At 34.9% G+C, this 27307-nt stretch overlaps 1 protein-coding gene and 1 long non-coding RNA gene across 3 annotated transcripts in view; both read right to left on the bottom strand.

Annotated features, from left to right (window-relative positions):
* Positions 1-27307, bottom strand: part of mal (molybdenum cofactor sulfurase) — an 83300-nt gene that overhangs the window by 20481 nt on the left and 35512 nt on the right. For both annotated transcript variants that reach the window (XM_074179381.1, XM_074179384.1), the window contains 2 exons: positions 18950-19066; positions 6370-6895 (listed from right to left, as the gene is read on the bottom strand). In XM_074179381.1, coding sequence (XP_074035482.1) covers positions 6370-6895; positions 18950-19066 — 643 coding nt within the window. The remainder of the gene's footprint in view (positions 1-6369; positions 6896-18949; positions 19067-27307) is intronic.
* Positions 7941-9776, bottom strand: LOC141484388 (uncharacterized). The gene is made up of 3 exons (XR_012466615.1): positions 8244-9776; positions 8091-8158; positions 7941-8030 (listed from the first exon to the last, which is right to left on the bottom strand). It is a non-coding gene; the product is annotated as an uncharacterized lncRNA (long non-coding RNA).

The following is a 27307-nucleotide window of genomic DNA, read 5'->3' as shown; positions in this document are numbered from 1 at the left end:
CTTGCTGGCCATTGCTGAGGTCCTCCGCGACCTATCCAACGATTAGGATAAACTGTATTTAAATGGTTTCGGACAATTACACTGAAATGAGCAGGGGCGCCATCGTGCTTGTACCATATTCGATTCCTTAACGCAAGTGGCACATCTTCCAATAACCCAGGTAGGTCTTCTTCGAGAAAGTGTAAATAAGAACGACCATCAAAGCTCCCTGGTAGAAAAAATGGGCCTATTAGATGATCACCTATAATTCCTGCCCATACATTAACTGAAAATTGGTGTTGGAAATGGGTTTCGGTTATTGCATGGGGATTTTCTTCAGCCCACACATGACTGTTATGGAAATTTTGAATGGCATTCCGAGAAAAATTTGCTTCGTCTGTGAACAAAATTTGTGTCTCAAACTGCGGATTTAGTGCAATACTTTGTAGATACCACTGACTGAAGTTCACACGCTGTGGAAAATCTCTGGGGAGTAATGCCTGCACTTTTGAAATATGGTATGGGTGTAACAAAAAATCAACCAAAATACGCCAAACAATTCCTCAATTTCAGGAGTTCTTACTACACGAGGTCTACCTTCCGGAGTCCCTTTCTTGAAACTACCAGCTTCCCCAAGTCGACGATGAATATTTGAAAAGGTTCGGCTATTTGGTAAGGCACGATTAGGATATCTTTCCTGATAAAGGCGCCTGGCTTCTGTTGCACTACCATCGGCAAGGCCATATACGTAATGCATTTGCGCCATTTCCGCATTCGTATAATTTACCATATTTACTGATATTCAGAAAAACAGCGGACTACCAAAATAACTTCAATAACACTTCAAAATCAATCAAAACGCGCTGTGACAGTTTTTAACACCAACACCTTGCTTTAAACCAACATCAATATTAGCTACTGACGTTTGTACATACAGAGAATTCGTTTTTATTGCTATGGTGGGTACGCTATTTTTTATGCTTTTAATCTTTAAATTAAATCATAATTTTTGAAAACATAAATTTAGTTATCCTGGAATAAATGACGTGTAGCAGAATTTATTTACTGCACCTCTTGGAATTATGGAGTTTGTCGATATGTTTTCAAAAATTATTAAGCGGTGCTACGTTATGACGTAATTTTAATTGAGAACAGTGCATCTGACAACAAACAAATCCCTTTTAGATCCTCAATTATTTTGCAACAAATCTGATCTCTTAGTTTGCTTTCAGTCGATGCACGATACCGCATCAGATTTTTAAGGAATTTATCCGTAAGTAAAGCGATTTTTAATTTTTTGAGCGAAAACCATGCGTCGGACAAAGAAAACCCAGCAAATCAAATGTACTCAAAAATGTATGGAGATTTTAAAAATAATTTTTAATTCAAGATAAAGCAGTGGCGTAGTATTTTTTTCGCCAAAAATATACATTTCAAAACTCGTACGTACGCCACTGGCAGAGAAAATTATGAAAATTGTACATCAGAAAATGCGCCTTGAGGCATGGAATATATGTACCAAATATGCCAAAGATGTCTACAAAATTATCTCAGTTATTATTAAAAAACTGATTATTTTTGAAAACTTTGCCACCCTGTATCTCAAAAGTTAAGGAGTTTAGGACATACGTCCATAGGAAGTTTTTTCTCAAAATGGGTCTAAGAATTACCTCCTTAAATATTAGCATGTTTTAAAGGAACACCCTGTATATGAGTGTGTATGGTTGCGATGTTCGAGTAAACTATTTTCAAATTTTTACTGTCTGAGTCTTGTACTTTAAGAGTTCTACGAGCAAACCAGCAAAGAGCAAAGCAAAGACAACTTTTTATTCAGTTGAAAAATATGTTGCCTCTAATTTAGCTGGAGATTTAAAATGATGCCAAGGCATTTGGCGAGATCTGACTATTTATAGGTCTTTCGGGTGCTTTCACCTTGCACCTACTCCCTCTTTCCTCTTTCCACTTCATTGATTTTAGCGGGAGATGACCGTTTGGAAGGAGTTGGTCGTTTTTTGCTTGATAAGAGGTTTCCATATCTGTTTAAAATCTGTTCTGTTTAAAATCTGTTTTTCCGTTAACCAGCTGTCGCACCCCTACGAACGACAACCCTCAGAAGTCGAAACTTGTGCGAGCTAAGGATTAACGAGGTCTTACCTTTTTAGCTTGACTAAATGCGTTGTTGGACAACATATACGCGGCTTCCTTGAATTTTTTCCTAAACCACTGTTCCTCTTTGTGGATGATTTCAGCTTGAGCCCATTTGATATTAGGTTGATGAGTCCAAACATGCTCTGCTATTCTGGATTCGCTGGTTTCTCCTCGCTGTGTGTGTTTCTTGTGCTCAGCAATGCGAACTTTCAATGACCTCTTAGTTTCACCGATGTATGTTTCTCCGCACTCGCAGGGTATCCGGTAAATGCAATTCTTGGAATCGCAGTCCGCGTTTGGTGGCCTGGTTTTTGTGAGGCTTCTACGGATAGTGTTCCCAGATCTGAAGCAAGTCCTGATTTTATACTTGGACCCAATCCTTTTTATCCTTTCCGATAATCCTCTGATGTAGGGATGTACAAGTACTGGTTGTGACGGCTTCTGTTCCTTGTGGAGCTCTTGCTGTCTTCTAACTAAAGCCTGTTTTACCATCACTCTGGAGTAACCATTCCGTTGAAGGTCAATTTTGATGATGCCTAGTTTCTTTTCGAGACCTTTCTTTGTATTACAGAGCCCAAAAGCACGGTCTAGTAGAGTCTTGATGATTCCTCTCTTAGTCGATTGATGGTGGTTGGATTTCTGGTTCAGATACTGTCCTGAATGATTAGGTTTCCGATACAGATGTTTCTCATTTAGTGTCGGTCCTCTTCACCGTTACTGCAATCCGTTGTGGACTTCCTTCTCCATTGTGGAAGTGATGGAAGGACTTACGTTGTTGATGTGGTTCAGGAATTTGTCTAGTTCTGCATTCCCATGGTTCCATATTATGTAGGTGTCGTCTACGTATCTCAACCAGACTTGGGGCTTCTTGTGAGCTTCTTCAATGGCCAGAGTTTCAAACAACTCCATATATATTAGCTATAATCGGTGAAAGTGGCGATCCCACTATATATATTTGTCCGCTTTTCAATCTATTGTTGACAAAATAATTTGCAGGTAGTGGTTCCACTAGTTAATTACCGAAAAATCAATTAGGATAATCATCATTTAACAAACAAAGTCCAGATCGGACCAAAAAACTTTAGGTATATAAACAGCTAACCCTTGTCTTTAGATTCAGTATCAATTTGCTTCTTCTGAAGATACTAACCTTGTTAGCGAAACGCGCGTCGAGTGCAAAAATATTAGTGTGGTGTTAGGGTAATTGATCTCTAGAAAAAGTTCTCAAAAATCGGTTTGCAAAACTACTCACTACCTCACCTAACCCCACGAACACACGGCACTGATGAAGAAATATTGTGAAACGGACAAAAAATTAGTATTCAGCCAGTCCATCTAGCCAAGTCTTTATTTTTCAACTACACTTGATAGCACGTTCACTAACTATCTGGGCGACTAGGGGCCACAGGCAAGAAATGTTAAAAAAAAAATGTTTTTCCGTTAATCAGCTGTCGCCCCCATACGAACGACAACTCTCAGACGTTAGAAACTTATGCGAGCTAAGGACTAACGAGGTCTTACCTTTTAACGTGTGATTCCTAACACGGTTGCAGAATCATCCCAGCTTCAACCAGATAAATTCTCTCGAGTAAAATATCTGGTCGAGGCAGGAATTGACGGGAATAATAATACTCTTTATTCAATTTTGCATAATACAAAGAAATGCCTCACAATAAAATGAAGTGAATAAAGCCGATGAGAGATAAGTGCTATTGCACTTGTTTCGCCATACAATACCTAAAAATACGGATAACTATAACATACATATACAAGTACTTAACAATAGAAAAATTTATAAACAAATACATAGTATATAAAATAATAATCAGAGTAATTATAAAGTTCCTCTCTATTTATGTAAGTAATAATAATTGTGATACAAAAGTGTTATCCTACGAAACATATGGATGAAGCTAATGAGCGGTAATGTTGTTGCACTTGTTTAGCAGTAAAATGTGATAATGTTTAAAAGGAATGCGAATGATGGAATAGTTACGCAGAAGAATGAACAATGTTAAAGTAAAAACATAGTAGTATTAGTGAGGATGACAATAAAGCTCTCATTCATGTGAGCAGTACACAACAACATACTAGGGTTCAGGATTTGTTTAGTAAACATGATCATCGAAAAAGTGATGAACTAATTGCCTTGGATTCTCAAAAATGAACTTCTTTAATGCATTTTTGAATTGAGGCAGATATATCAATATTTTTAACCGTTCAGGTAATTTATTAAATAATTTTGGTGCTAACTATTGAAAATAACGTTGTGTTGTTGTTTTCATCATATAGGGAACTGGGTATTGGTTTCGATTTCGTGTATAGTATGGATGAGTAGTGAGAACTGGTGTTTGTGTGGAGTGATATTTTATGAGTGTAAGGAAAAAATATAGCTGTCTAGTGTCCATGATGTTTGCTTCCAGGTACAGTTGATCTGAGTTGTATAGTCGATCTTTTGAGAAAATGAGCTTAAGAAACCGTTTTTGGCTTATTTCTAGAAGATGTAAGTAGGTTTTTGCTGCAGCTTCCCATCCTAGTATTCCATACCTAAGATGACTTTCCACTAGTGCGTGGTATAGTATTTTTAGTAGGTGTTGTTGGTAATATCTTTTTGAGATATTTGAATCTATAGAGAATAGTCTGTAGTTTATTGATAATATATTTTATATGAGAATCCCATCTTAAGTGTGAGTCGATTATGACTACCAGATATTTAATTTCATTGAGAGGCAAGATAAGGCATGGCCTGTCATATATGTTCACTGTTAAGTTATTAAATATGGGTAAACCAGTTTTGTTACAGCTGAAAGGGACGTAGTTTGTTTTTTCTAAGTTCACTGTAAGCAGTTTACTACTCAAAAATGTTTTTATTTTACCAAAGTCATTTTGAGTTTTTTCTTTGAGTGCTTCCCAGGTATCAGCAGTATAAAGTATTGCTGTATCATCAGCGAAACCAAGAATGGATCCATCACTTTGAAGAGAGTATAGTTCGTTCACGTATATATTGAAAAGAATGGGTCCTAAGACAGTACCTTGTGGTATTCCGTATTCAATTTTTCTCGTTTCGCTGACAACTTGGTCGAGTTTCACTCGTTGATATCTATTTGAGAGGTAACTTTCGAAGAGCTTCAGGCTCTGTCCTCTTACACCTATGTTTTCAAGCGATCTCAAAAGCAAACCGTGATGAACCGTGTCGAATGCTTTGGAAAGGTCTATAAATACGCAGAGACACGGTTTGCTATCATTAAGTACTGTGGTTATTTTAGACATTGAAGTTATTATTGCGTCTTCGGTGGATTTCTTTTCTTGAAAGCCAAATTGATGTTTAGAAATTATATTATATTTATTCAAGAATGAAGTTAAACGATTTTTATAGCTTTTTTAAAAAATTTGGAAATGTGTATTATAAGAGAAATAGGTCTGTAGTTTGTGATTATGGTGTGGTCCCCTTTTTTGTATAAAGGAATTATGAGTGACTCTTTAAAGTCTGACGGCCATATACTAGTTTCGAAACAACTATTTATTAAGTATTTTAATGGTTTGAGAATATGGTTTGCTATTGATTTGATGGTTTCTGATCTGATGTTATCTTTACCAGTAGCTTTTTTAATTTTCAGACTTTGGATTATGTTGTAGAGCTCATTTGAGTCTATTGGAAGAAGAACCAAGGAGTTGCATACATTCTTTTCTACTGGTGTATAGGTTGCTGTTTTGTTTATTTTGTTTGCTAATGTTTTTCCAATGGATGAATTCGTTGGTAATATCTTTTTTATCGGTGATGAGGTTACCAGTACTATCTTTAATAACGTCAATACTTCTTTGAGTTTTATCACTCTTGGTGAGTTTTTTCACCACATTCCATAATTTTTTTGAGTCATTATTGTTGTATTCTATTTGTCTTGTGTAATAGATAGAATGACTGTACTCTTATTTTTATTGCCGTTCCAATTGGGAATGGATAGAATATAATTTCAGTGTTTTCCTTAATAAAAATTGGTATTTTTTTTCAGCTAATCTTTTTTTACAGATTCTTTCACGGATTTCAAAGCAATTTATATCATATTAGACAATGGAAGTCCGAACTGATGAAATACACTACGAAACATTGTCAGCCACCTTCAAACAAGAGTATATATTAGGAAAAATATCAGTTGGAACATCTTGAAGTCTTGAAAAGTAAAAGTACAATCATATGATGAATAAAACAATATGTCATATATTTACCAAATCACGGCAACTCACCTTTAAATTGTAGTACCAGCAAATTCTTCTTCAAATCAATAACTGGTTTCAGCAAACATAACTTTTTGTTTTGTTTTTGTGTGAGACATATACCAGCCGAGTTTATAATCATCCATTCCCGATCATATTTCAACCCTTTTGGAGTGATAATCCAATTCCGTGCGACTTGATATGCGCCACAAGACTTGATGGGGTACAGGAAAATATGTTCCAGACTTCCTCGAATATCTCGATAAGGGTTATTCTTATCATGAACTGTTTCTGGTGTTATGGGAAACACGATATCAACTTTTTTGTCTGTTAATTTTTTCCCGTTACTATAAAACAGTTTTCTGGATCGATCTTCTAGTTGATTCCAGTGCGAAGGCATTTTTCTTATGATTGGATGTGATACAAAACAGGACTCTATCATTTTCAGAAATGTGTCGCAATCTTCTTTCGTTGACATATATCCGAAGGATAATCTTATAGTTCCAGTCGGATAACCATCAATCAAATCATTTTGATCTCCGCAAACATGTCCTGACTGAAATATAATATTTTGTCGAATTAAAGTCGTATCCCTGTCTAACCAGAATGGAGTCGGTACTTTTGCAAGTCACAACATCGAGAACGAGAATATATATTTTGAAGAAGAAAATCAAAATATCTCAATCGTTTTTCTAGTTTCACAATAAAAAGAAAACTGAGTACAGTTTCTGAGAATTTGTAGACTCATTTGAGGTTCTTCTCTAATAAAACGACCGACATTTTTATGAAAATAAGAGCTTTGAAAAAAGTTATCATTAACACGCTTTTATTAGCTTCACACGTATGTATGTTTGTTTGTAACTCTCAAACACTGGATCTGTATTTTACAGAAATCGACATTATTGCTTGATCTATTCGCGGGCAGATGACGCTGTACGTAATTCCTTGAAATATCGAAATTATTGCTTGATCTATTCGCGGCCGGATGACGCTGTACGCCTTGGGCTCGGTAGCTGATTTTCAGGCTCCCTCTCCGGTATCGGAAAATATCAATAGTCATTCTTCTAAACAATATACGGCTGATTGATCCCAAAGTATAGATGAAATAAATATAGTTTAAGGATAAATTGATGGATGTAGTCGTTACTACGTGGTAGGAGACCATAATGAAAAGATAAATGAAAATTTTTCTATGTTTTTTACCACTTTTAATTGGAACTAACGTTACTGCAGTTTCGTCCTATACGGACATTCTCAAACTTATACAATAAACTAACAATGATTCATTACATTCGCCAATATATACCATTCAGGTACTTCATTGAGTACCTGCATTTACAGAGAGAGAGTAAATTAAATCGATATGATCATTTAACAGGTTGCACCCGCAATGTTTATGCTTGTGAATTTGCAAGGATTCTAAATAATCGAGTTTGCAACACTTCCTTACATAGTGCAGAATTTTCGTATCGTTTATATTCGGAAACTTGTGGTTGCATGCTGTAGCATTTAAATTTAAAATAATATAAAAATGAAATGCTATTTGTTTTCTTTTCTTGATATGTGAACTATTCAATACCATGAGATAAAATTCAACAACATAAAATTTATAGCTTTATTTGTGAATTGATACAGTGTCACTATGTTTCCCTTGATGAATCTACTTCCTACTAGTAGAGTGTTGTGATAACCTAAAATAAGATCAAAATTCATTTATCAATTCTTCAATTGAATGATATTCTAGAGCTTACCTGCTGTCTCCTGGAAGTACACATAAATTTAGCTTTCTGTATTTCATATGCAGAGTCTAAACCATTTTCTGTAATGAAAAGAAATGTTTTTATAATTCAATCGTAATTACCTTCATTTGATGAATTTGTTTAGTGCTATACTATCTCACTCACCTGATGTATTATACCATGTATATAATTGTTCATTTCTTTGTATTGTTGTGATAATCGTAACATTTGATGTTCATGATCTTACTGAATCTCAAGTAATCTTTCCGGAGTGGTGTTCATTGTTTACATTTGAGTCACAGGATATTTACCTTCAAGGTTGACCCAATTCAGTTAACATTTCTATACCGTCCTCTGCTCTTGCGTCAGTATGAAATCATCCAATCCCGTTCATCCAATTTCCATGGTGCGACCTTTAATTGTTTATAACCTTGTACTTATTCTGTACTCATTCTGACATGTATTGAAGAGAGATGGATATTACACTTCTGTACGTTGGGCAAAGTTTCAACTAAATCCGAAGGTTTTAGAGTTCAAGTTAGTTTTTTGTTCAACAAAAACAGTTTTGAAGATTGCCATTTTTATGAGATTGTGGAAAAATGAAAAGTCGTGCAGTATCTGTTGAGAGGAACAGACCTCATATTAATCTGCTCTATTTTTGGTGTTTGATGATATGTCTATCAAGTACAGGCAATATTCCATTCGTTTATTTGTTTGAAGACCTATCGTGGTTTGAAATCCCTCTAGAGTCAAGAGGTATGTAAAAAAAATGTTTTAAGAAAAACCATTCTATATCGGAATGACAATTTCAAATTCCTTCCGTTCATGCAAAATAATAAACATGAAATGGGTAGTAAAATGTAAGTACCTATTCCACAGGGTCTTTGTTTCGGGACGTACTTTTGGAGCTTCCTGGTTCCCAAGTTTCCATTTTTTTTTTAATGCGAAAGGCAGCAGATTTGGATGGATGGATCATCGTTTTGCTGAACACTCCTCAATCACTGAGATGCTCAGTTGCTGAGACCATTTGGTTTTGAGCCCATATGTTGACGAGTCCAGTCCAGGTTTACCAATGGGCTCACCCCTTAGTCCGCGTTTAGCAGACATATTTATGAACAACTTGGAGACCACTATAGTAAACTCCGACCTGGGTAAAAAACATCCATTTTTGGTACAGATATGTAGACGATATTCTTGCCTGTTTCAGAGGTACTACACGACAGCTGAACCAATTTATGACATTCATGAACAATCTCAATAGCAACATTTAGTTCACACTCGAAACAGAGATAGAGAAACAGATACATTTCTTAGACCTGGCCATTACACACCATCAGAACAAATTTGAGTTCAATGTTTTTAAAAAACCTAGCTATACAGACATCACCATAACAAACGATTCTTTCCATCCAGACAGTCATAAATTAGCAGCCTACAACTCATTGTTGCACAGAGCATTCTCAATGCCTTTATCTGCAGACAATCTAGCTAGGCAAATTGATACAATTACACAGATAGGTCATAATAATGGTTTCAAAGCAGATACTATCCAGAAGTTAGTCAGGAAACAAAGCCAGAAATTCACTCACAGATTAATATATCCTCAGGTCAAACAACCAGAAATCAAGAAATGGGTAACGCTAACATATTTTGGAAAAAGAACAGAAATAATGGCAGGTTTCTTCAGAAAAAACAATGTGGAAGTAGCAATGTGGAAGTTTCAATGCCAAAGATAAGGTCGACAAGTTGGAAAAATCTGGAGTTTATAAGCTTAAGTGTCCGGAGTGTAATAGTGTTTATGTGGGACAACTCGGCCGAAATTTCGAAAAACGGTATGCTGAACATGAAAGGTCCTTCAGACTAGGAAAAAAAACCATTCCTTGGTATGCAACCATAAGTTTCCGAATCTGAACGATACGGAAATTCTGCACTATGCAAGAAAGTGTTGCAAACTCAGTTATTTAGAATCCTTGGAAATTCACAAGCATAAACATTGCGGATGCAACCTGTTAAATGATCAAATCGATTTAATTTACTCTCCAGTTTTTAAATTGGCACATCCGCATTGTGAACTGTAAATTCAGGTACTCAATCAAGTACCTGAATGGTATATTTTGGCGAATGTAATGAATCATTGTTAGTTTATTGTATAAGTTTGAGAATGTCCTTATAGGACGAAACTGCAGTAACGTTAGTTACAAATAAAAGTGGTAAAAAACAGAAAAATTTTCATTTACTTTTTCATAGTTTAAGAAGACTAAAAAACATACTTTTATAGCATACGAAACTAAAAAATATGAAAAATGAATATAGTTTAAAAAACTAAAAAACACGCTTTTAGAAAACATCGCACTAAAAAGTTGAAAATATTTTTTTAAATAAGCTTACAACAGTAAAGAACGGAAAATAATAGTACCATTGTGAAAAAAGCGTGGGCGCTTTGTATGTTCTTTAAAAACGTGTTTTTTAGTTTTTCAAACTAACAAAGCGGAAAATCATAATTTTTCAATTTTACCAATGGGAATCTTTTTCGAAGGCTTTCAAGAAAAGCTAGAAGTAGTGAACAGAATTTGAGATTTTAAAATTATCAGGGTTTTTATGTTAATTTAAAACTTGTGAAAATTAGTTCATTAACTAAAGTGGGTATATCTGATAAAATAATCATGGGAATTTTTTTTAATGGATTTTTGTTTATTCAAGTTTATAGAAAGTATATGTTTTTTTTTTCTCAATAATGATATTCAATGGGTTACAATAATTTTTATTGTTTAAAGGTCCGTATCGGTCAGCGCATGCAGGACGTGAGGTGGGACTTTCTTTCAGGAAAGTTTCTCCTGTCCAAGGATTTTTTTCAAATTTCGGATATGTTTAATATTTTCCGAGATATTTGTGAACAACCAAACCCCCTTTTTTTACTGAATTGTTTATAATTTTTGCAATTTTTTCGAGACCCCCTTGAAAGTTGCTATAATCTGTTCAGAAATTAGAGAGACTACAGCAGTAAATCTATCTATATATACATACATATATATATATATATATACATATATATATATACATATATATATATATACATATATATATATATATATATATATATATATATATATATATATATATATATATATATACCGGGTGTCCCACATTTTATGTGACAGGCAATATCTGGTCTGTTGAAAGAGATACACAAAAATGTTTTCTACAAAAGTTTTAGGAGTTCATGAGAGCTATATTTTGATATAATTTTTAAATATACATGGTGTTTGGTGTAGGTGCTACAGACCAAAATTCCATTTTTTAAAATAGAACGCCCTGTATATCATTACATATTCAGATGCTACGTTAAATTTTGATATCATTTCATGTTTGGTTTTTGAAATTCGGTTACGGCGTTGTTGAGTTATTGCTTAAAATGTAAAGTCTTGAGAACGACTATTATTTTTAAAAATATCTCATACAATTATTCTCTCTGCATCAGATCACATGAAAATTAGTCAAAATTTTGGGTGTTCGAAGTAATGGTTTCAATTTTGAGTTGTAGAATTCAGTCAGGAATCATTTTGAATATGAAACAATTGCGAAATTGAAAGAGGTGTATTCGAAAACAAATCTTTAATTAATAACAATGTAAATAATATAACTTGATGAATCATTTCATAAGAATGGTAGGTACCTAGAAATAAGTCATGAAAATTGTTCAAAGTGATGCCCATTAGATATTATACAGGCTTCGAAACGTCGAATCATTTCTCTCGTACAAGTCGCTCTTATAATATTAGGCGTAATATCACTGCACGCTAGTCGAATTTTCATTTTCAGATCATCCACATTCAAAGGGGGAGTAGTGAAAACAATATCTTTTGAATAACTCCATAGGTAAAAATCATGCGGTGATAAATCTGGGGAACGAGCCGGCCACCGAATTGGACCCTTATTACCAATCCATCTATTTGGGTACGTTCTATCCAGATATTCAGTAACAACCTGTGAATTGTGAGGAGGAGCACCATCTTGTTGCCACCAAATTCCTTGTCGTTCTGCTATGGGAATATCTTCCATCAACTGGATCAAATCATTTTCTAGAAAATGTAAATATCGCAATCCATTGAGATTTTCATTGAAAAAGTAAGGTCCTATGATGCGGCCATTGAACAATCCACACCATACATTAATACCCCAAGTAGTTTGAAAATTACTTTCGCGGACCCAGTGGGGATTTTCTTGAGACCAATAGTGACGATTCACAACTCCATTATTGTGGAATCGCGATTCATCGCTCCACAAAATTTGACTGAATATGTAAGGACTTTCATGTAATATAACCTGAATACAAGCAATGAATTCAAGTCGTCGTTCAAAGTCCGTGGGTTTCAAACCTTGTACCAACTGAATTTTGAATGGGTGGTATTTATTTTCTTTCAGAATTCTCTGTACATTAGATTTACTCACACCGACTTCTTCTGCAAGAGTACGGATAGAAACACGTGGATGAATAATAATATAAGCCAACACATTGATCTCTAAATCTTCAGTTCTAACAGATCTTGTATGATGACGATGCTTTACAGTAGAAGGAAATGACCCAGTTCGCAATTTTTCTACAACTCTCGAGAAAGTCATTCGTGACGGAATGGGTCTGTCTGGAAAACGTTCTTGGTATAGACGTTGTGCTTGACGGCAATTTTTCAGACATTCCCCAAAAATTAATAACATATCAATGCAATCACTTGGACTAAACGCGAAAGGCATACTGGAGTTTTCGCACAAAGAACACAGTTACTGTTTTGCAAAGAATCACTGAATCGAACTGACAAATAGATACAATTCAACAACATTTGTTACTATGGCATCAACAAGCATAAGCTACTTGATGAAATTGTGCAATATAAAGCAATTCACCCTCAAGTTAGTCACATTCTCAAGAATTTCAATATTATATTCAACTGATATCGATATCGTATCGTAGAGGTGAGAATAATGGTTTGTATTCAGTAGTAGTCTAATAAAAGATATAGACTGGATTCGTGTATGAGTAAATAAGTTTTTTTGAAACTTTATATTTAAGGAAAAGTGCAATAACTCAACAACGCCGTAACCGAATTTCAAAAACCAAACATGAAATGATATCAGAATTTAACGTAGCATCTGAATATGTAATGATATACAGAGCGTTCTATTTTAAAAAAATGGAATTTTGTTCTGTAGCACCTACACCAAACACCCTGTATATTTAAAAATTATATCAAAATATAGCTCTCATGAACTCCTAAAACTTTTGTATGAAACATTTTTGTGTATCTCCTTCAACAAACCAGATATTGCCTGTCACATAAAATGTGGGACACCCGGTATATATATATATATATATATATATATATATATATATATATATATATATATATATATATATATATATATATATATATATATATATATATATATATATATATATATATATATATATATATATATATATATATATATATATATATATATATATATATATATATGCTAAACTGGTTTTTTCGGGTATTTGATCCGTGTATGTCATTATCTATGCTGTTACGTGTTCAGAACTTCAGATTTAATATATATATATATATATATATATTTTTAAGTGCCATAGGCGTACTGCATTCAAATTATTTACTCTCAACGAATTGAATAAATTAATTTTAACGATGAAAATAGAATATTTATTTTTTGAAAAATATCATTCATAACAAACAAAATAATAAATCTACTATGACAAATGTTAAAATATGTCCAGTAGTAACCAAGATATTCTCCAACAAATAGGGTATTTATTTGAAGGGAATTGAAAAAACATTGTTTTATTTTAATGGCGGTATAAATATATATTCCTTTCAATTAAACTGTCAACAGACACATCGCACCCATCAATAAGACCGACTTGGCTTTTTAGCGGGGTTATTCGTGATATTCTTCAGTTTACTTCGAGAGCACGTTGAATAAACATCTATACAACATGGAAGCTAGTTGTTCGTGAATCGTGAAGCGTCCGAAATTGTCACCATTGAATATGAATGGAAAAACAATTGTTATGAATGTATATAATTCTTTAAGAATACAATATCCGCCCGAAATAAAAAGTAAGGAGGAAGTAGTGCAAAATGCGCGAGTATGACCGGTGTCAATAGATCGACAATTTTTAGAATTCTCAAGGAACTCAAGGAAAACAACAACTTTTTCGAGCCGAAAGTATCCACTGGTAGAAAGTGTTTGGTTATCGATGAAGAAGTCAAGAATTCTATTAGGAGGTACACTCTTTTTACATAAAAATCGAAATACCTACATTAAATAAAGTTTTTTCAGTTATTCGTGAAGACAGGTTTTTTCCTGATATAAGAAGGACTCGATTATGGAAGATATTACATGAGCTAAATTTCACTTTTGGAAAGCAAGATAGAAAGATCATGTTAATAAAAAAATCAGGGATTGTAGAATGGAGAAGAAACTATTCAAGAGAAATAAAGAAATCCAGAGCACTAGGTAAATCAATTTTTTATTTGGATAAAACATGGGTCAATGAGGGTCATACCATCTCGAAGGTTTGGCAAGATCAGAACATAGGTATAGAGTAGAAGACAAGCCGTAATAGAAGGTTGGTTCACTGATTTGAAAATTCCAGTTGGAAAAGGTCGTCGTCTTATCATCACTCACAAAGGCAACAGTGAAGGATTCGTGAAAGATGGATTGAAGGTGTTTGAATCGAAGAAAAATGAGGATTATCATCAAGAAATGGATGCCACAGTATTCGAAGAATGATTTAAAAACATACTTGTAAAACTTCCGCAGGGATCCGGAATAATAATGGATAACGCAAGTTACCACAGTAGACGAGTGGAGAAGCTGCCAACGTCGTGTTGGAAGAAAGCAGATATTACCGAGTGGTTACAAATGAAAGCTATTCCTTTTGAATCGACCATATTAAAAGCGGAGCTCCTCAACTTGGCTAAACGTCATAAGTCAAAATTCGTCAGGTATGTCACCGATGAGATGGCGAAGGCTAAAGGAATGTCGGTTCTTCGGTTGCCGCCTTATCACTGTGAATTGAATCTAATAGAGTTGGTTTGGGCTCAAGTTAAAGGATTCATCGCAAGGAATAATAAGACCTTCAAGCTGTGTGAAGTGAAGAAATACTTATACAGTGCTCTGGAAACAGTGACCAGAAAGCTTGGGAAAAATGTATCCACAAAACAATCAGAATCGAAGCAGAGATGTGGGATTTGGATAATCGCATAGACTCATTATCAGAAAAAATTATTCCAGTTGTCATCAATCCTAATGAAACTGATTCATCCACTGAAGAATCACTCAACGAATTCCTGTAGACTTTTTTCAGATTAAAATTATCGCAATGTCTCATTCGAAGTAAGTATTCCCATTGAATCTATAAAATTGTTTCTGAATCAACTATAAAATTCAATAAGGAATATGAAGCTTCATTTCCAAACCGACAAGAATAAATAAAGTGTATCTCTCAGTGCAGCCACACTTTTCTACTTCCTAAAAATGTCAAAGTCGAAACCGAAACGTCGAAAAACGCAAAATTTTGAACGCGGTTCAACTCGAAATCAGATGTTCAAATTTCTAACCGCGGAAATCCATTCTATTTGTTGTATACTTATCTGGTGATGTTTCGAATACTTTATCCATCTTCATTATCATACCGACGATTAATTTGATATTATCAGTGTCAATGATTATAATAGTATCAAATTTATTTACATGAAAAGACGAATCATAACTACAAATTATATTGTTTTGATTTAAATAGGTTGGATAAAGAAAATTGATAGAGTCTTCAAAACGTCACCAGATGATACATATTTCTTTCAATATGCAAATTTTTTTAAATTCAAGGTAATGACAAATTTGATTTTTTTTCCAAAATGCTAATTCATCAAATGCAGTAACTTTTTGCCCTTTCTACATTTGAATTCATTTGTAAGTTCAATATTCTGATTATTTTATTGATCTGTAGAAGGTAACAATTCTAAATAATGAAAAACTATTTCAAATATAAATTGTCCTTCCCAAAATAAAATATTCAAACAACATGAGTTTTCACCATATTTAAATTATCTTCTCATCATACAGAATATATCAATGGAAAATTTATACAGGGTGTAACTAAATAAGTGTAAAACATTTGAGGAGGTGATTCCTCATCGAAAAAAGATAGGATCTTTAATATAAAGAAATTTCATTGGAGCATCTCTTGTTAAGATACAGCCCATTAAAGGGGGGAAATGAAATTTGTATAACAATTTTTTCACAAACACTAAGAAAGTTACAATATTGAAATTACCCTGACGTTTTGTACTACCAAAAAGACCTTTAGCCAGTAATTTATTTGGTTTACCCCATGGTTGTAAGGGGTGGAAAACGCAACCCCTAAAATTTATTTCCAATGTAACTTTTTGTCTTAATATTTGTTTACCATTTGAAAATTTATTTCCGATAGCCTGTTTCACTCTAAACAAAAAATGTCTCTTGGGTTTTTTGCCCAAAATAAACCAGTTCGCAGCAAAAGATTATTTTACGAACAACTACAGAGATACATCGTCATAAATGCGAAAATACGAAACTAATCTATCTAGTAGGTCGCTATTAGCGATAGTGACAATTAAATTGGTATGACGCTGTCAGTTTGTGAATTTTCGAAATTGAATTAATACTAATTGTGTGTTGTTGTTCTGTTCTTAATTTGTTACTTTAATAATTCACTTGTTATTAAAATGGCATACACAAATGAGGAAATGGCTGATATGCATTACGTTTACGGTCTGTCGCAGATGTATGGGTTAGAAGCTTCTAGAAGATATGCTGAAATGTATCCTCAACGGCAGCATCCTTCACATAGAATATTTGCTCAACTTCATCAACGATTACGAGAATATGGTTCATTCGACAAATGAACGCAGTATTGTGGTCGCCATCGAGAAGTACGAACACCACAGCTTGAGAAAGCAGTACTTAATTTGATTGAAGAAAAACCTACTACCAGTACTAGAAAGATTGCTTTCCAGCTAAATGTGGATCATATGTCGGTATTTCGAATTTTAAAGGAACAACTCTTATCTGCAACAAGTACAGGCACAGTTACCGTGAGACTTTCCGAACCGTCTTGAATTTTGCAATTGGATGCTGGAAATGATTAGAAGAAATTGTGGCTTTCTGAAGACAAATGTAGTTTTTCTCGGGACAAGATTATTAATTTTCATAATTACCACATATGAGCTGATGAAAACCCTCACGCTATTGTCGAAACTAACCATCAAGAAGAGTTTTCTCTTAACGTGTGGCTTGGAGTTATTGGGGATGATTTAATTGAGCCTCATTTTCTACCTCCTCGATTAAATGGTGAGGCATATGTTTAATTTTTAAGAGAAGTGCATCCAGTACTGCTGGAGGAAGTTCCTTTGGGCGACAGAAGGGATATGTTTCTCATGCATGATGGGGCTCCCGCACACATTAGTCAAGTAGCACGTCAGCATTCAACTGAAACATATGCAAATCAGTAGATAGGTCGAGAAGGACCACAGAACTGGCCCGCTCGATCCCTGGATCTCAATCCTGTCGATTTCTCTATTTGGGGCTATTTATAGTATTTGGTTTATCGTACTCCTGTTGACGATGTAGATGACTTAAGAAACCGCATCATCGATGCGTGCAGGGTAATCAGAGAGGCTTCAGGAATATTTGAGCGAATACGTGGCTCAATGCGCCGACGTCTATACGCATGCGTAATGTCTGAATGTAGACGTATTGAACATTTACTAAGATTTCTACATGTTGTGTGTTTTGTTATTGATAAATTAGTTTTGTTTATACCCTTTAATTGTTTAATGCAGGTACTAACTACAAAATAACAATAAATCCAGTTCGCATTTATGACGATGTATCTGTGTAGTTGTTCGTAAAATAATTTTTTGCTGCGAACTGGTTTATTTTGGGCAAAAAACCCAAGAGACATTTTTTGTTTAGAATGAAGTATGCTATCGGAAATGAATTTTTAAATGGAAAACAAATAATAAGACAAAAAGTTACATTGGAAATAAATTTTAGGGGTTGCGTTTTCCACCCCTCACAACCACCATGGGGTAAACCAAATAAATTACTGGCTAAGTGTCTTTTTGGTAGTACAAAACGTCAGGTTAATTTCAATATTGTAACTTTTTCAGTGCTTGTGAAAAAAAATGTTATACAAATTTTATGCTCCACTTTTAAGGGGCTGTATCTTAACATGGGATGCTCCAATGAAGTTCCTTTATATGAAAGATCCTATAGTTTTGTCGATGAGGAATCACCTCCTTAAATGTTTTACACTTATTCAGTTACACCCTGTATTAATACCCCCATTCCGACGCCTATTAATATTATCTACGTAGAATCAGTAAAAACATCGATTGGTTCTTTTGGCGGTATTTTCGCATTCATATCCCTATTTTAATTGCTCGACAGCGGCGTCCTCAAGGGATATAGAGGGTAGACATATCTCAATGATTTTGTGGGTGAATTGCAGTGCTATTTGCTTGAGACGACTATGTTACTTTCTTTGATGTAGCGACATGTTTGCATTCTTGACATTCTTTTACTCTCAGACAATACTGAACGAACTATAGAGGTCATTCCGAATCGAATGAGCCCTGGATCATAATTTTTGGTGCCCTTGGACAGGAGTTCCAAAAACAGGATCTTGTGACCTAGACTAAAAATTCTGATTCAGCTACCAGTCCAGCTGATGAAATTACCTTGTAGCGAAACGCGTTCAAAATAAAGTTCATTGTGAAAACTCCATTATTATTATCATGGGTGATAGATAATTATTTTTCAATACTCACACTAAAATGTTTCAAAACGTCATTGGGTTTCAGTTTCAAAAATCGCTGGCAGGCTCCGGGATTGCAGTGACATCCAGTTCTCAAGTGGATTCCATGTAAATTGGCCATATGCAATACCTGTAAGATGTGGAATTCATAAAACAGAGTTCTGTGAAGGAGAAAAATGAAACTTAAGGTATATTTTTTTAATATGTTTTCTATCTCATTCATTACATAATGAGTATTTTATGAATAGTATTAACTAATGCCGCGAAATTTCACCGTGAACATAAACAATTTTCAAAACATTAGTTCACGATCCCGAAAAAACACTTGTTTCTTTTTTTATGAAGTTGAAATTTGTTATAAAAGAAATACGAAAATTTCAAGACAGATTTCTCAATGCAACACCAAAGGATGCTGTGAGATAAACCATCACCTATGAGTTGAATACGAGGGTTGCTTTTTATATTTCGGGATTAGAGAACAAAAACAAATATTAATAATCGAAAATCACTTTGTTTTCTAAAATATTCCCCATGAAGATCTATACATTTGTTTGAAGGTGACTGACAATGTTTCATGATTAATTTCACTAATTCGGACTTCCATTGTCTACTATATAAAATGATTTGAAATCCCTGAAACAACTGAAAAGGAATAATTAAAAATGAATAGCTGGAAATAACAATTATATTAAGCAAAATAAACCTGAAATGAAATATAACAATTGAACAAATAAAAACAGAATAGAAATAAAGGAATGAAAAAAAGAAAATAAAAATAAAAAGTTTACAGATTCCAAGTCACGTTAGTTCACGACGTTTCGATTGTTAGTATCTACAATCGTCTTCGGGTGATGACTGGATTGATTCCTCCGAGAGATGACTATTTATAGGTCGTTCGAGTTCTTTCACTTTCTTTCGCTTTCCATTTTTAGCTTCACTGGTTCCGTGGGAGATGACCGTTTTGGCGGGAGTTGGCCATTTTTTGCTTGATGATGGGTTTCCATATGTTGCGTATTTCTACGCTGGCCTGGCTGAATACGTTGTTGGACAACATGTATGCGGCTTCCTTGAATTTTCTTCTAAACCAATGTTCCTCTTTGTGCAAGATCTCAGCTTGGGACCACTCGATGTTGTGTTGATGGGTCCAAACATGGTCTGCTATTCCTGATTTGCTGGTTTCCCCTCGCTGTGTGTTCTTCTTGTGCTCGTCAATGCGAACATTCAATGGCCTCTTAGTTTCACCAATATAGGATTTTCCGCACTCACAGGGTATCCGGTAAATGCAATTCTTGGAATCGCAGTCCGCGTTTGGTGGCCTGGTTTTCGTGAGGCTGCTACGGATAGTGTTACCGGATCTGAAACAGGTTCTGATGTTGTATTTGGAACCAATTCTTCTTATCCTCTCCGATAATCCTCTGATGTAGGGAAGTGCAAGCATTGATTGTGACGGCTTCTCTTCTTTGCGAGGCTCCTGCTGTCTTCTAGCCAAAGTCTTTTCTACCATCGCTTTTGAGTATCCATTCCGATGAAGATCATTTTTGATGATCTCTAGTTCCTTCTCGAGACCTTCCTTCGTATTACAGAGCCCAAAAGCACGGTCTAATAAAGTCTTGATGATTCCTCTTTTGGTCGATTGATGGTGGTTGGATTCGTGGTTCAGATACTGTCCCGTGTGAGTGGGTTTTCGGTATACATATGTTTCCCACTTAGTGTCGGTCCTCTTCACCAAAACGTCTAAGAATTGAAAGTGATGAAAGGTCTCACGCTATTGATGTGTTTCAGGAAGGCGTCTAGTTCAGTATTCCCATGATTCCATATTATGAAGGTGTCGTCAACATATCTCAACCAGACTCGGGGTTTCTTGTGGGCTTCTTCAATGGCCAGAGTTTCAAACCACTCCATATATATGTTGGCTATGACTGGTGAAAGTGGCGATCCCATTGGCAGTCCCTCATCTTGTGTAAAGAATTCGTCCTTCAGTTGGAAATAACAGTTTCGTACACAGCATCCTAGTAATTCCATGATTACTTCTATAGGTAGATTCGTTCTCCCTTTCAGCTTCCCGTCTTCGGATAGCTTTCTCTGTATGATTTGGAGTGCTTCTTCGACCGGAACGTTGGTGTAAAGGCTTTCCACGTAGAAACTAATTAGTTGATCTTCCTGTGTGACCTCAATTGACCCTAGTAGTTCGACAAAATGCCTTGAATTCTTCACAAAAGACGATGTTTTTCCTTGTAATGGTTGTATTAAGGGAAGTACAAATCTAGACAAGTTTTGAGTAGCCGAATCTCTGGAGCTGATGATCGGTCTTCTCATGTTCTCGGTGTTCTCATGTTTTGGGTGCTCAAAAATGCAGTTGTTTGAGCCGATGTGTGAGAGCTCGCTTTGTCGTGGTGAAGAGTGATCCGTCTTTGGCGGCTGATTTTCCTGATTTCTCAGAAGACAATTGGCAAACAAATGGTTGTGTACCACTCAGAATTGACTGTTCTGCGTTGTTCTAGTGGTACGGTTGCGACATGTCCAGTTTTTCCGAAAAAACAGGTGAAAGTGCTTCATTCGCGAACAACTTTTGTTGGATTTGGCTCTTCTTGAATCACCCATACAGTCAACTGCTATTTACTTTCGGGCTTGTTGATGTTTGAGAGAGTTAGGGCTCCGTCAGCCGAAGAAAGTAAAGTCAACTCACCTGGAATCCTGGACTTCTCTGGCTTCGGTGGTTTCCACCGCTCTTTCACACGTAATGCAAAATGGACTGTATTCTGGGTATGGACGTATCGAAAAGAAATGCACTTTTCCGGGTCACGTTTCTCGGGTTTTTCGAGATTGCGATACGACTTGGAGTTGGTATAGCCAGCGCGAGCTTCTCGGTGAGAACTGACATACCATCTGGCGGCTGGCCAGAAATTATGATACAGCGGGAGCAAAAAAGTGAGGGACAAATAGTTTGATAGAGAATCTCAAATATTTCTGTTGAATGACCGAGCAATGGTTTTTGAGAATAAGTAACATAAAATATATAATAATTGAATGCTTAACCTGAAAGGGAAGAAAAAATTTAACTAAACTAAGAAGGAACGAGGAGTGAACAGGGCTCATACGCGTAAATCCACGATTCATTACCTGTCACGATGTCATAGACGTGTTTCGAAGCACCGCGATCGTATGTTTTGAGCATTCCCTTGGACTAATCGACACGAAATTTTTTTTTGAGCGATTGACACATTTAATGGGATCCAACGCGAACAAATTTTTTTGACAGTCAAATGTTTATGCAATATTGAATGTATGCTGGTCCCACTGATGCCTAAGGTTGTCTCAATCTTACGATAGGTAACATGACGATCTTGCGCACAGCATCAATGGTTTTCGGAACGATAACTAGTTTTGGACGACCTTCTCGAAATTTGTCTTGGAGTGAACTACGATTATTGGCGTGAAGTTATCCACAGATTTCTGGCCACACATGCTGACGTAGAGGAAAATAAAAATCTGTGGTTGAGATACGAAATTATTAGCACCCGTACTAATATCTGTGGCTGGAAATACCTATTCACTATAGGTTGAACGTGAAATTATTGAGACTATTTGGTGTTTAACTTTTTATAGAATCTTGACTAGATTGACGCGTCGATAATCGTTTTCTCATCAACAATACAGATTTAGGGAATAATAAAATTGTAAATATTAGACTTACTTTCCAAGAAATGATATCAGATTATGTGCGTCTATCAAAATCACTTGTGTGATTTTGATAGACGCACTTGAGAATATTAACTTGGTGATGACAGTTTTCTTGTCATCTAAACAGATTTCGAAAAAGAAATTGTTGAAACAATCAGACTCATTTTTGAGATTCCTTGTATTCATGAAAATCACACAACTCTTATAGAATCTTGGGTAGATCGATAAAATGAAAACTGTTTTCTTGTCACCCATACAGTTTTCGAGAAAAAAATTGTTGCAACAATCAGACTCACTTTTTAAAACACCTTGTAGAATGAACCAGAAGATGTGCGTTCATGAAAATCAAACAACTCTTATAGAATCTTGGGTAGATCAATATAGTGCAAACCGTTTTCTTGTCACCCATACAGGTTTTGAGAAAAAAATTTTTGCAATAATCAGACTCACTTTTTAAAACACCTTGTAGAATTGGAACCAGAAGATGTGCATTCATGAAAATTACACAACCGTTATAGAATCTTGGGTAGATCAATATAGTGCAAACCGTTTTCTTGTCACCCATACAGATTTTGAGAAACATTTTTTTGCAATAATCAGACTCACTTTTTAAAACACCTTGTAGAATTGGAACCAGAAGATGTGCGTTTATGAAAATTACACAACTGTTATAGAATCTTGGGTAGATTGATATAGTGAAAACCGTTTCCTTATCACCCATACAGATTTCGAGAGAAAAATTGTTGCAACAATCAGACTCACTTTTTAAAACACCTTGTAGAATTGGAACCAGAAGATGTGCGTTCATGAAAATTACACAACTGTTATAGAATCTTGGGTAGATCAATATAGTGCAAACCGTTTTCTTGTCACCCATACAGATTTTGAGAAAAAAATTTTTGCAATAATCAGACTCACTTTTTAAAACACCTTGTAGAATTGGAAATAGAAGATGTGCGTTCATGAAAATCACAAAACTCTCATAGAATCTTGGGTAGATCGATATAGTGAGAACTGTTTTCTTGTCACCCATACAGATTTCGATAAAAAAATTGTTGCAACAAACAGACTCATTTTTTGAGATTTCTTGTAGAATTGGAACCAGAAGATGTGCGTTCATGAAAATTACATAACTGTTATAGAATCTTGGGTAGATCAATATAGTGAAAACCGTTTTCTTGTCACCCATACAGATTTCGAGAGATAAATTGTTGCATCAGACTCATATTTTGAGTCTGTAAATCTGCATGGGTGACAAGAAAACGGTTTTAACTATATCAATCTACCCGAAATTCTATAACAGTTGTGTAATTTTCATGAACGCACATCTTCTAGTTCCAATTCTACAAGGTGTCTTAAAAAGTGAGTCTGATTGTTGCAACAATTTTTCTCTCGAAATCTGTATGGGTGACAAGGAAACGGTTTTCACTATATCAATCTACCCAAGATTCTATAACAGTTGTGTAATTTTCATAAACGCACATCTTCTGGTTCCAATTTTACAAGGTGTTTTAAAAAGTGAGTCTGATTATTGCCAAAATTTTTTTCTCAAAATCTGTATGGGTGACAAGAAAACGGTTTGCACTATATTGATCTACCCAAGATTCTATAACAGTTTTGTAATTTTCATGAACGCACATCTTCTGGTTCCAATTCTACAAGGTGTTTTAAAAAGTTAGTCTGATTGTTGCAACAATTTTTCTCTCGAAATCTGTATGGGTGACAAGGAAACGGTTTCCACTATATCAATCTACCCAAAATTCTATAACAGTTTTGTAATTTTCATGAACGCACATCTTCTGGTTCCAATTCTACAAGAAATCTCAAAAAATGAGTCTATTTATTGCAACAATTTTTTTATCGAAATCTGTATGGGTGACAAGAAAACAGTTCTCACTATATCGATCTACCCAAGATTCTATGAGAGTTGTGTGATTTTCATGAACGCACATCTTCTATTTCCAATTCTACAAGGTGTTCAAAAAGTGAGTCTGATTATTGCAAAAAAAATTTTTCTCAAAATCTGTATGGGTGACAAGAAAACGGTTTGCACTATATTGATCTACCCAAGATTCTATAACAGTTGTGTAATTTTCATGAACGCACATCTTCTGGTTCCAATTCTACAAGGTGTTTTAAAAAGTGAGTCTGATTGTTGCAACAATTTTTCTCTCGAAATCTGTATGGGTGACAAGAAAATGGTTTTCACTATATTGATATACCCAAGATTCTATAGGAGTTGTGTGATTTTCATGAATACAAGGAATCTCAAAAAATTATTCTGATTGTTTCAACAATTTCTTTTTTGAAATCTGTTTAGATGACAAGAAAACTGTCATCACCAAGTTAATCTACTCAAGAAACTATGGAAGTTGTGTGATTTTGATGAACGCACATCATCGGATATCATTTTTATATGGGGTATTGGAAAGTAAGTCTAATATTTCCAATTTTATTTTTCCCTAAATTTGTATTGTTGATGAGAAAACGATTATCAACGCGTCAATCTACTCAAGATTCTATAAAAAAGTTTAACACCAAATAGTCCTAATAATTTCACGTTCAACCTATAGTGAATGGTTATTTCCAGCCACAGATATTAGTACGGATGCTAAGCATTTCGTATCCCAACCACAGATTTTTATTTTCCTCTACGTCAGTATGTGTGGCCAGAAATCTGTGGATAACTTCACGCCAATACTACGACCACGATTGAATTACCCATACCATCGATAAACACTGGTCATTGATGGAGCTTCATCGCCAAAAATTGAATCAAGTTCATCCATGCACTGTTTCTGAGTTAATCCACGTCGAAAGTTGTAAAAAATAAACGCCCGAAATTGTTCACGATTTAATTCCATTTTTGGGCCGAGATGAATCTTTTAAGTTACTGTAAACAACAGAAATAGCGCGCATATGTCAAAACGTTTTGTGTACGTATAAACTCAGAAATGTCCAACTTTATGATAGAGCTGATAGAGCAAGTTGTACTTGCCAGATTGCAACACTAGGGTTGCCAAATCCCGAAACATAAAAGGCAGCCTATCGTATTTGGAGTTTCTGGGATACTATTTCATTCCCCGTGGAACTTTATTGTTTAGAGGTTTTTGTGTGAACAGGTGTGAACAGCAACACAGTCATTATGACTCTTTTCAAATAGGTCAATCATCATTGTTGAACTTTTTTTATGAAATGTCAATAATCAACATATTTATTTGTTTTCCTAAAATGTATATTGCATTGTAACTATTTTTCGAAAATGTATGTATTTTGCTTGTTGATTTTTGCTTAGATACGAGTTGGGCCAACTTTGTATCCAAGAAAGTTTCTGATTACATTAAGATAATTAAAGAATGCAGTTGATCAGAGTGGATTGTGGAATATAATAATTTTTCATATTTTTTTCATTATTATTTCTGACATCATATATATTTCATATCTTTAGACTACTCGTCTTCACTAGTAAAATATACAGTTGAAAACACCAATATACAGGCTGATTCACGGTGGATGGCACATTAGACGTTTCTGGTGAACCAGACAACGAATCACTTTGAAAATTTAATGAAGGACATATTCGGACATTCTCTAGCCAACTAAAATATTTTCGACAATGCGGTGTTGCCGCTTCTATTAGAAAGCAGTAGCAACTTTGATTTTTCAAATGAAACACTCTGTATATAATATTATTTTTGGAATCTCCAACAATTGCCCGACAACTTTTCTTGATATTTCCCTATACCTATCTAATACCGTTTTCGAAATAAAAATTAATTTCAATTTTTTTCTTCGAAAATCATGACTTCTAAAAATGCCGATATCTTTTAGTTAAGAAGTACTATGATATCGAAATTTGGTTTGGAGTTAGGTGATACTTGGACACTTCCCACACGTCAGCCTAATCTCCGTTACTTCAATACAGGGTGGTAAAAAAATACAGTTTTTTCGTTTGCTTGAAAAAGTTGCTGAAATTTGATTATTTTAAATGAAACAACCTGTATATTATTGAAAATTCGGAAAGCTGCTGAAATTTGCTTCAGAAGTTGCAAATACCTTCAAAACGATGGAACAAAACTATTCAAACGAAGTTCTTATGAATTTGTTTATTATTTTTGGACAGTGTGACAAAATTATCAGCAGAACATGTAGAAAGTTCAATGAAATGTATCCGAATCTACCGCCAATGAACCTCAAGAAATTTATACGAATTCAGAACAATTTCAATGCATTTGGATCAACTTTAAAAGCACCAAGAAACTTGCCTCGACCCGTAACTTTCGAAGACAACCAGATTAATGTCTTAGCATATTTTCACGCATTTCCCGAGTCATCGATAAGAAGTGCTGAAGAAGATTTGGGTATGAAATATTCATCGGTTCAAAGAATCTTGCGAAGACATAAAATGCATGATTATAAGTTCACCAAAATTCAAGCAATGAAGCCTCAAGATCCTCAACAGAGAGTAGAAATGAGTGAAATGAGAGTGAAATGTTGTTGACACGCATTCAAGAAGATCCACTTTTTTTAAATAAAATTATTTGGACTGATGAATCGAAATTTTCGAGAGAAGGGATTTTCAATAGAAAAAATCGTCATTATTGGTCCAGTGAAAATCCTCACGTCACAAAAGAAGCCGGATTTCAAGAAAAATTTAGTTTTAATGTCTTCTGCATGTTGATGGACAACA

Source organism: Leptinotarsa decemlineata, unplaced genomic scaffold (assembly GCF_025532065.1).
Source record: "Leptinotarsa decemlineata unplaced genomic scaffold, Ldec_3_MD MMD2_P_RNA_scaffold_14, whole genome shotgun sequence".
NCBI lineage: Eukaryota > Metazoa > Arthropoda > Insecta > Coleoptera > Chrysomelidae > Leptinotarsa > Leptinotarsa decemlineata.
Note: the sequence above shows the minus strand (reverse complement) of the source record. Positions and strands in the feature narration are given on the sequence as shown.